At 36.9% G+C, this 12,120-nt stretch overlaps 1 protein-coding gene across 1 annotated transcript in view; it reads left to right on the top strand.

Annotated features, from left to right (window-relative positions):
• Nucleotides 1-486: 486 nt before the first annotated feature.
• LOC763632 (ephrin type-B receptor 2) overlaps nt 487-12,120 on the top strand; it is a 28,992-nt gene continuing 17,358 nt past the window's right edge. The window contains exons 1-2 of the mRNA XM_030987050.1: nt 487-744; nt 11,824-11,909. Of these exons, the coding sequence (XP_030842910.1) occupies nt 678-744; nt 11,824-11,909 (153 nt within the window). The 5' untranslated portion in view covers nt 487-677. The remainder of the gene's footprint in view (nt 745-11,823; nt 11,910-12,120) is intronic.

Raw genomic sequence — 12,120 nt, forward strand, 5'->3', positions numbered from 1 at the left:
AATCAATGAAAGTAGCTATAACTAAATATAGAAGTTATAAATATTTTACGTAAACACATCTACATATAGATTACACAACTGCATAGATTCCAGTGAGATACTCTTATTATTATATGCTAACGGACATAATATTTAGCAATATTTGTTAAAACCTTTTAATTCCTTTAAAATTCATTAAATATAACAGTGTAATAATTACACTGTTATATTTAATTATTAACAGTCTAATTATAATAATAATAATTACAATCATAACGAGCAATTGTTTTGACATTCTGTTAACTTCATGCTTTCGCTTTTATAAATATTCTATAAGAGCATTACAAAAGCAAAAAGATGATTTTTGAAGTCCGACACTTTTCGAAAAGGGACATTTGCATTAACGTTGAGGGCTCACTTCTAGAGGACCGTTAGAAAACCGTTGTATTTGCGAATGAGATTACGAGCTTCTCCTGAAGCCGTGCACGCACCCCCGCACACTAATGAACTCGTCCAATCACTTTGGTAGAGTCGTGTATGCGTATGCACATGGATGCGAGAACATCACAGCGAGCCCCCATCACACTTTTACAGGTGAATTATTATTGGTAAAGCGGTCGGCGCGTGTGCTTCGTTACGGAGAGGAGAGAATGACTTATTTTATTTCTTGAAAACATCTCGGATTTACTCTTTCCAATATGGATAATTTACGGAATTGTATTATATTTATTGTTTTGTGTGCATGGACTTCATATGCAAAAGAAGGTGAGTTTTCTTGTTTATATTCGTAGGGTTTTGTGAAAGTTTGGGGTGAAATCGGCCAGTCCAAATTATCTTGACCATCCCAAACTTTCGAAGTTTTTGACTCTCGCTACCCTTTTTTAAACTTCTCCGACTTTCGCCTTTCTTATCGCGTTGCATCTAAATCTGGATGAATGCTATCTCGTCTAGACTTTCTTTATAATTGGTTTATCATGGTTAATTTGGCAAAGAAAACTTTCATGATTAGGAACACGCTTTGGAATAGGTCTACATTCCGAACACCGTTTATCGACTTTTTCTTCCACCAAGCGTCTCCCCTATGCACCGGCATCGTTTGGCACTGAGGCAGCCGACCAAAACCAATACGGTACACTGATAAATTTGGGATCGTTGAACGCCCGACATTATCATGACCAAACTTTTTTAAATAAAAATAATGATTAATATTTATTTTCTTTTCCCCTAGTCGATGCGTGTTTACTGAACATAATTCACACACTTCCTTTTTATTATGAAAAGCCCTTCTTCGTTAATATGATTCAATCAAATGATATGATTGCCGAGGGGAGTTTTTGGTCTTGTTGAAACGGTACAGAAAGAAGACGCTGTTTGCTGTGGTGTTATCTGGTAGACCGGCGGGGACAGTCATGGACTGCCCACCGAGCTGGTCCGTGTTGCGCCGGGCGAGGAGGCGGCCAGAGTGTAGCTGTTTAGCGGGGGTTCCGTTATATTCTAGATCTTTTGCCCTGCGGCTGTCAAAACTCATTTTCTTTGCGGTCAAGATACGAAATATGACAGATAAATATGTTTTCTTTAAATTCCAGTTATGATTTCTTGATTTCAACAAGAAGAAATGACTTTTCAAACAAACAAATCTCGGGTCTAGTAAAATTATTGTCTAGAATTTGTAACTCAAAAAAGTTCTTGAATCGAATGGAACATATATTTAGTTAGGACCTCATTTACGTCTTTTTCTATTGAAGCCAGTTTTATTAAATTGGTACATGTATTAGTCTAAAAAAGTAACAGATGGTGTTGTGATAGTAATACTGATAGGCAAAATCTTATTGAAATAATATTACCTTTTATTCTTTCTAAATGTTATTTTAGTTGTTCTTTTTTCACCAGCTTGATCCAAATTTATGAAATATATATAATTTTTTCGATGACCTTTAGTGTTTGACCCCATTACAGTTTTTGTAATTGTTTGAGGTTTGACTTGAGGAAATAAAAATGACATTTTACGTACAATTACAATCTTACTCACAAATGCCCTTATACCAAAAGAATATAAAATTGCAAAAGCTCACCCCCAAATTACTTCATACTTCAATTACTCACCTATCTGTTTTAATGTTTTTACACTTAATAAAACCAAATAGTTTTGTCAAATCCTTTTTGTAGGCAGGTCAAAATTACGTGATCGCTAATTATAATCTTGTATTATTCATCTTGCATAACTTGACACAGATCGTGCAATTTAGTAACTCATGCTTTGCAAATTAATTTGTAATAATGGTCTCTGACAGTTTACTGTGCCCCAGGTAAATGGGCTAGTCCTTATAGCCCTTGTTGCCCCAACCCCTTTTTAAAAAGCAAGTCAATCACCTTTTGAACTAAAAAAGGAGCTACATTGTATGTGCTGCCGTATCAAACTGAAAAGGTTGATTCTTTCCCTATCTCATCTGTATTGTTAGCCCTGGTAGAAAGGGCTAAAGGCCAAAGCTTTTAAAGGCTTAACCAATAAAGAATGAACGCAACTAAACCACAGTCGTGTTCCACCATTTTCATTTCATTTATTCATTTGCGATCCTCCGTCGTTCGTTTTGTGAGAGAGCAGTGGAACACATTTCAGTGCAGTTTTTCATTCAGTTATTCAAAGGAACCCTAAATTCATTCCACTATGGCTTTTTTGCGGCTCAATGTATCGAAAAGAAAAGATGGGTTGCTTAAATGTCTATCTCGTCTATTTTGTATTGTGTTTGTGAAATGCCCACAATTGACCAGACATATAGAATGCACAACTATACATCATTCATCATCAAAATGTTGTTTGTCCGATTTTGAATCATTTAAGCTTCACTCGTCGTTATCTAACCAGAAATCACCCATTGGCATGAGAAAAGTAACCTCTTTTATCTCCGATCATCAACATTTGATTTCTTAAGAATTTGATTTATCATGCAAATCAGTTGCAAATCAGATTAATTGACATAATATCAATGTCACTCTGTTCAAGTGTTAAAAAGGTCCATGGTATTTTTTTCATACCACACGGGTTATAGATTTTAACGATGGAATCTTGTGGGGACAGGACCAGTAGTTAATTGATTTGTTAATTGACTTTGCACTATGTAATTTATGAGGACTTCAAACATCGATCTACACCATGGGTGTCAGCATTTGGCACCGTGACCCCTAACTTAATTGTCTACAGAAAATAGGATTTTCATTTAATATGCTAATGAGAAAAGGATTTTCATTTAATATGATAATGAGGAAAGGATTAATGAACCTGGTTTAGTTTGTCAACATTTTGTACACCCCTGAAAGACATGTTTAAACAAAACACATCAATGACTATGTGCATACTACTTGCCTATATGGAGGATTGGAATGATTAGACTTATAAAATATGCCTTTTTTGAGATGATAGGAAAATTGCAGATCAGTGGTGAACTCCATCCACTCATTTTTCTCTCTCTATTTTGGAGCACAATCCCCAAACTGTGCGACCCCTGAGCTGCCGGTGGAAGAGAAATACGAGATGCCATATTTATGACCGTTATGAATCTCCGGGATTGCTTCCCCGACTGAGAAGAAAGAGACGAAGGGGGGTTCTCTCATGATAATGCTCTTCAAAATATGAAGTATCTCGGAGTAGCGGGGGAAAATGACTCTTGCGAATATTCCGATGAGGTGTCGGAGAAGGAGGATGAGACTGGCTGCGTTTCCTGCGTTTATGTTATGCCTAAAAATAATGCAAAATGAATGCAGGAGGGAGATAAAAGCATGCACTTCTGGCACCGCGCTGCGAATCTGCTTGCCGCCACCGCCGATCGGAGCTTAAGCGTATGTGACATTACAGAGGGGTTCACTGCTAGGTGAATTATTTTTCTTTAGTCTCAGGGTGTCTCCATCGTGTATGCTATTACCATCTGCTTAATTTAGTATTGTGTGTGCTGAGGATAATACTGCCGCTGCTGTTTCATTCTTGACCCATTTTTTAAACGTATAGAACCGGCCAAATGAAAGTGGGTTAAATGGAGATATAACTAGGAAAGAAATGTAATTTGAATTTTGAAATGTCATATATTTCATTCTGAGATGATCACTTGAAAATTTGTACTATTATGGATCCACTGTTTAAAATTAAAAATAAGGAAGACAAGGTGAAGAAAATTACCTGTAGATGTACATGTAAGACTTAAAGAACAGTTATATATCAAACTCTGGCTATGAATATTCTTTAATCTTTGAACACATTGATTAGCTTTGAAACCTCTATTTAATTCAACTGTACCGGTAGTTGTTTTTCTCAGTACATTTCATTGTATTCCCTTTAATAGCTTGCTTCAACACACAGTATTACCACAAGATAATAAACAAATAAACAGCAGTTCAAGTTATTTCTTTAGTTGATTATTAACATATAACCATTTGAAGTGTGTAGGCTTATTATCTTGTGATGTTTGATAAACTAGAGAGACTATTACTAACACAAAAAATGATAAATACAACAGCTCTTACAAGCCACATCCTTTGATAATGGCCCCAATATGCTTAGGAAAATGTAAGAAAGAAAGAAAATATAATTAATAAATACGAAAGCTGCAGGAAAATGTAATCTACTTCTTAGTGCAACTGTGATATATTTTCAGAATAAATAAATTAATAATATTCCTAAATTAATATGTTTTGAGAACAGTTTTGAATTCTTGAAATGTATCAGCTTGTCTGAGGCCTACAATAATCATACTATTACATAGTACAGGGGCAGCAATATGCATACAACCCTGTTTACCATAACACTTTGTTTTAACCATAGGTATGAAATAATTATATAGGTCTTCCTGCAGTGACCTCAATTTGCGCACAGGTTCATATTTTATAAGTAACTCTCTGAGAGATGAGAGACCAGAGACCAAGACAGGCCGAGGAAGAGAATAGAGATTCCTACAAGTAGTAAATCGATGAGCCAAGGTGTGGAGAGAAAAGGGGGATCAATTTTGCAAACCCCACAAGATGGTGATGTGCACATGAATTATTTAATGTCATTACTCCATCATCAGAGAGCAGCGAAAACAACAACCTGGTCTTATTACTTGCACGAAAGAGTAAGACGTGTCGGGGATGCATTATGGGTCGTATCACGCCAAGAGAGGTGCAATTTTAACGGCTCGTATTAAAAGAGATAGTCTCGCCCACAGGCATTGATCAGAGCAGCATCTATGGTTTCGGCACACAGTGAAGAACTTTATATATAAGTAGGCTGCAGATTGGCAACATTAGTGCAATTAACCTTCATACGTCCATCAACATTTTGCAATTTTCTTAAAATCAACGCTCGGAGCCGTAAGTGAATAACGCAAATATTATTTGTAAATGTTTCCTTACAGTGTTGACCCAGATACAAGAGCAAGATTTCTATTTTACTTGCATTCTTTCTAAGCATTTATTATTTATTAAAACACTCCCTTTGTCTGGAACCTTGAAAGTGATATTGGAGCGAGATAAATTCAAGACAATTTAAAAGCTTCCAAGAATATAGGAAGCTCTCTTTTCATTTTCCAAGTCTGCGTGTTCGATCCTCCGATAAATATCTCCCATTTTGCGCGTAATGTCTTGCAAGCAATTTCCCCACTATCATATTTTTGGCATATCGACCGCATAGGTGTACACCCCACCATTTAATGGGCCGCAGAGATCAATTTCAGCCTCTCGTCATCTGTTTTGGAGTATACCGGAGCAAAAGACCTCCATTACCCCCTGAATATAGACCATCAGACCGGTATGGAGGGAGGGAGGGAGGGAGGGGAACAGGCTAGGACTCCTTTTGTATAGTAACTCTGGAGGGTGCTTGTAGTTTCTCACACCTCTCTCTCTCTCTCCCTCTATATATCTCTCTTTTTGCGGCTCTTTCAGAGAGTGATGGTGTTTCGTCGTTCGTCTGTAGGTTAGGAACCAGTGGCCATGTAATTTGTGGTGAGCCCACAAAACATGAACTCTATATGTCCCTGTACAATGTAGTACACCCGCAGCTAGTAGTGTGTGTGTTCCTTTCCGGTTATTTCTAATATTGCTGGATGACAGTTTAGGGGCGGAAATATAGTTATGATGGATGATATTAGGACACATTAAATTACATTCTCATGTTAGCAACATCATGATCAGTGCTTTCTATTGCTATTGACATTCTATGCAGTCTGTAGGAGAATCAATGTCATGATAATATCTTGCTTTGACACAAAAAAGACCTCTGTACTGTAATGTACATAGTAACTACTGTATTTCTAAAACACACTTATTTGGGAAATCTATTTCAAATAGATTTGCCAACATGCCCATTTAACCATTTCATGTAGTGGTGCATTAATTTACTTCATCCCAAACTTCGTGTATATTCACTCTTGAGGCAGTATAGAAATATATCTACACTGTATGTATAAGGCCTTATATAGCCCTACATCAAAAAAGAATATGCTTGAAAATGACAAGGTTAGAACTCCATGTATACATTGTAAGTGTTGCCGATTTGCCACGCTCCTTTGTCTTGTGCAATTGTAATGAACTTGCCCTGAGTTGACTTCATTCTCTCGTTTCTAAAGGTATGCTAATGTGAATCAATTTTGGTGGCTGAAGTCGTTGTTTCTATTGATTTTGGCCACCGCTCATCAGCATACTGTGGTCTCCTAACTGGAGCAGAAACAGACGCAATATATATCTGAAGAGCCGTTGCATACCTCTGCACACATTTTCATTGTTGGGGCAGTATATTAGAGCATGATATTAAAGAGAAGGTTGAGTTCTGGGAAGAGGTGAAAAATAATTTGTGAGCTTTACTCATTCTTATTATGCAAGTGTGGAAGAACATCAGATAAGACATGTTCCCTGAAAAGCATGGCTCTTCAAATGACTTCTTATTCTAAATATGCATGTAACATCGTAAAAATCGGGGGCCGGCTTTTTACGCCACGTGTTCGTGTAGTCCCATATACATCTTTCTGTGTACAGTGTATGTAATTTTACCAAGTCTTGGCCAAATTTCTTATCATTTTGATGATTCCAGAACCTTGCAATACACACAAATTCTTATATGCTAGATGATCAACCTTTTCTGGTCGGTTCCACACCGTTTCTTTCACAATGCAATCGCATGACCATAACTCAACTTCATCTTTAATTAAAAATGCATCATTAAGTTACCTTTTATTTGCTTTAGAACATAATATGAGGTTGCTACATGAACTGCATTTGGGGCAAATCTAAATGTCTTTCTGAAATTGTAGGCATTCTCTTGTTATAATGTTCTTAATTAGGTAGGGTATATTAATGCAATTTTTGTGCAACTCTTTGGTAAATATAATTAACAGCCCAATGGCCGAATCAGTATTTTGGATGAATGGGGGGGGGGGGGGGGGGGGGGGCACAATTCAGTAAGAAAATAAATTTTGCATTTTTTGGGTGTTATGTACCTACCTGTGCATATGGTATTCCAATTGAGTTTCAAAGGGAGGGGGGGGGGGGGGGGGCTTTTTGTTCCCCATTTGAATTAGATACTGGCCCTCTAGAATACATTGTGAAGACAACATTTTCTTTATTTGCTGTCATTTCAATATCATTTTTTCCTGAACGGTAGGGATGGTAGGGGATGCGATTTATTATTCAAAACGATATATAATTTGAAAGGCCCTTTTGTTGATTTTCCAATAATAACCTATACATACACATGTATGGACAAATCGCCATTATTATCAATAATTCAAATCAAAGTATCAAATACAGTACATTGATCGAATACGTTACAAATGGTAAACAGACCTGCTGCGTCTAACAATACACTTTTCATTGCGCTTCATGCCCACCCGATAAAAATACCCATTAGCATTCAAAGTCTGGAGCAAACCTACTGGTTGAGTGCCTCAGCATCAATTTCACAAATATTTTATGAGATTTCTCGTGAATATTTGATAACCTGACTGTAATTAAAGCAGGGACTTCTCTTTGTGTTCTTTTGTGTACGGAAGGAAACATAGGGCTTGGCTGTATACTGTTTTCACATTCGAACTTTTGTTAATAGTCTGGCATACTGGTGGCTCGTAGATTAATGGTGTCTGTATACTAGTATTTAGCAGGAGAAGATGGTGTCATAAACATGGATTTGGAAAGAAAATGCAGAAGATGGCAAGTTGTCTGCGATGGTTGTATAATGCTCTGCATGTTGTCTGCAAGAGATGTAAATCAATGTTATGTGTCCTATACAGAGATCAACCACCTTTTATATTTTTCATTTAAGGCCTAATACCCAATCATAAGAAATAACTCATTAATGTTTTAATTAAAAGAGGAATTATTCAAACACATGTATATACAGTGTAGGAAGGAATTCATTTTGTATTTTATTTTATTTTGATGTAAATTTGACAGACACTTCTTGAAACCACATTTGTACATATTTGTATAAAAGTCACCAGCTCACTAGTCTTGAATTACTATAAAATTTAATTTTTTAAACATTGTATATTATTGTTATTTAAAGAATTTACACAATAGGTTTGGTTGATCCAATTGTATATTATGTTTAAGAATTGAATTAATTGTTGACATTTGACAATAATTGAAATATTGCAAAATAGGTTTGATACATGTAGATACGATCAAAGGTTACAAAATTGAAGAAAAATAAGGAAAAAGGTTAAATGAATACCCTGACATCAGTTAATGGAATAAATGCGCTTCCACATTCTCAGGGGATGAGTGTGACACACAGGACAGGCAGATGGACAAACAAACACAAGTGGAAAGTGCATCTCAAACAGTTGTCTCCTCATCTAGAGATCTAACCCCCCCCCCTCTCCATCTTAAAGCGTGACCTCATTTCTCCCATATATCTCCATGTCTTTATGCAAGGAGCCTTTAGCACAGCTGCTTGTTCTGTGCAAGAATCTGTGACCAATATCTGGCCTACCTACTCAATGCAAATCTCTCATGTCCCGACACGACCCGGCGAAAAACCGTCTGACGATTACATCCATGGTGTATCTATGTATTCGTCTGTATGCATGTTCGGTGACAAAATTGGCATTGATTTAGAAAAGAGGTCCAGCCGGGAATTAACCAGCAGTGTTGAGCGCACCGAATTGATTTTTCACCCCCCTATTCTCTCTCGACCTAATACCCAACGGGGACTTCTGTCCTATAACGGGAGATGATGGTAATGTACATCGGTGATGCACCCAGCCCGACAAAGGTTTCCTTCACTGCAGATTCCAGCGCACATGAACAATGCCGACAACAATGGTACATGGCTCGTCCGTAGGAATTTCCTTTGTCCGTTTGCGGTCGTAAACAAGTGCTCCCCCTTCTGTAAAAAAATTATGAAAGAAAGCGTTGGAGTAGAAGTAATTTAGACCAGTCAACGCTTATGAATAAGACTACAATATGTAACTAATGCTGGCTTTGTCATCTCTGACTAAATTGAGATACTATCAATTTGAGGAATGCGGCTACAAGCAATAATTTTTTAAAAGATTGTACAGGTAGTAGAATTGATTCTTGAAGAGGTGATGAATAGTTTTAAAGCTAAATGCAAACTTCTTTGAAGGAATGTGATTAAGAAAAGCTGAGCTTCTTAGAGTTAACAACCATCTTACTTTTAGTTTTCTTATGAATAACTACCATAATGCTTAATTAAATGAAATACAAATTTCAAAGGGTAATTGGCAAGTAAAAGATAATGAATTCTCTTGACAGAACTTTTGTTGAAACCACCAGGGAATATATTGTATGGGTGTATTATTGAATTAAAAAAAAAACATATATGCTTCCGTTGAAGGTAAAATAAATTCAATAAGAACAAACTACACATAAGAAACATTGAGGACACACAGCGTTATAGGTTATAGCATTCGAAAAATGTAAACCCCCGCAATATGCAGTATGTGCCATGCATAGCAGTTGAATTGTCTATGATGTATCATCGACACATCTACCTCCTACATGTGCCTATGCCCAGCTTTGGAAACATGTATTTTCACTGCATTTAAAATGCACAATGCCCCCCAGCCCTCTATGTGTTCATCTGCTTCCGTTTAGGGACGGCATGCATAATTCATGACCAGTGCCCGCCCGCCCGCCACTAGTGTGCGAATTCGACTGCAGACGACGAATAACGAAACTCTGATTTCGCCGCCGCCGTCGTCTCCGTCCCCCTTTCGTCGAGCGGTGGGGCCTCACGGAAAGAAATTCAGTACCTACAGTTCCTATTTCAATCTGTTTATCGGTGCTCTAATCCGAAGTTGGCTGAAAACTATAGGAAAGTAATTGAATTTACTGCACCAAGGGGTAAAACGATGAAGAAACATTCATGTTGAGTGCTACAACGCAGAAGAAGATCTCCAATTCTATAGTGATAAATATTTTGAAAATAAGGAGATAGCATATTCTTGTATATATGTTGATAAGTGAAAGTAAATTGAGATATAATAAATTTAGATTTCTTGCAGGTTCTCCATTAAAATTTCTTTGCATCCATTTCATTTCAATCTATTTTGATGTATTCATATGCTTCTGCATGGATATTGAGACAGTTTGTTCAAGTATGGTTACATCTATTTATCATTTATCATTTTACTTGAATGTTGTACTTGAAATATCAATGAAAAAAAGAAAAGACTATTAGCTACATGTTCCAATTTAGGGTAATGTATTTCTTTATTCATTTTTTATAACATGACTTTCAAAAATAAGTAAACAAGTCGACAAAAGATTAATTAGGAAATATTTAGATTCTTACCAAAAGACGATTAAGGTTTTTGCTATTTCAATCTGTTTATTGTGCCATAATCCAAAGTTGGCTGTAAACTATGGGAAAATAATTAAATTTACTATATTTAGGCTCAGCTAATTTTGTACAATAAATACACATACATGTACTTCTAGTAACATGGGGGTCCCAAAGTTGAGAATGTGGAAGCATTGCTTTTGCCGGCTAAGAAAATTGTTGAAACATGTTGTATACCGTGCAACAAGCTGACTAGCAAAGCCTAGGACATTTCATAGACTCTCGTCGCAGTCGCCCCGGGCCCTCGGAGTGCAACAGTAGCTGGGCCGCTTTTTCAAAGCCTTTTGAAAGTCTTTTCGCAATAAAAAAGAGAGAAGGGTAGGTAAAAGAAGCGGACTTGGGTTTCTCGCCCGAGGTCGGTGAGCGTTGGCTGTCGTAATGCTTGCGATGAGAGAGCCTTTGCTGGGATGCGAGGGATGGAAACGTGATTCCCTACAACCCTGTCGGGTAGATTTTTTCGGCGGAGGAGAACGAAAATAGAGGACGGACCGTTGTGGAGATGATGGGTATGGTGAGAAGAGGAGGAGGAGAATGGAGAGAGAGAAAAAAAGAAGCTTTTGTGGAGATTTTAATCTCCGGCTAACCAAAATGCCACATACATTCAAGGTCATTGCCATGGCCCTCCTCTCTGCTTGCGACCAAAGTGAAGCATCTTTAGTGAGATCTTGCGAAAAATACTTGGAGGGTACTTAGAAGAGAAAGACACGGAGGACACATTATGAGCAGTTACAGTATACACCTGTATATATCTACGTTTAATTTTGTTCTTCTGAACACCCCTTTAAAATGTATCAGATAATACAAGGACAGATGCATGTAATAATATATGATATAATGTCGTTTTGATAAAGTGAAAGTTGTTACAAATTTTAAAGATTAAAAAGGAGATTGTCATAAAATGTTAAGACTAATGATATAATGATTATAGTATGATATGTTTATTAAAGCAACAATTGACTATTGATATTAACTTTTTTTTCCTTCTGTTTGTATCTTCCTAAACCTTCTCTCCTCCGCAGTTAAATTATACGACAGTAATGCCTTTTCAGGCTTATATTGGACTGTATATCCACCCCAAGATCCCGATTCTCAAACATATGTGGGGGTAAGTAAAGTTCCATTTCAAATCTTTGTGTATAAACCACATTTATGTCATCTTCATAGTAATGTACAATGTATGGGCAGTATATGTATATTGTATGTTTGGTGCCAGAAGGATGTTAATTCATATACTGTAACAAAGAGATAACTCCCTTCTGGCTCTGTACAGATGATATGTACATGTTTATGTATGTTATGATGTTCATTACAACAAG

This window comes from Strongylocentrotus purpuratus, unplaced genomic scaffold, assembly GCF_000002235.5.
Source record: "Strongylocentrotus purpuratus isolate Spur 01 unplaced genomic scaffold, Spur_5.0 spur5_scaffold_16, whole genome shotgun sequence".
Classification (NCBI taxonomy): domain Eukaryota; kingdom Metazoa; phylum Echinodermata; class Echinoidea; order Camarodonta; family Strongylocentrotidae; genus Strongylocentrotus; species Strongylocentrotus purpuratus.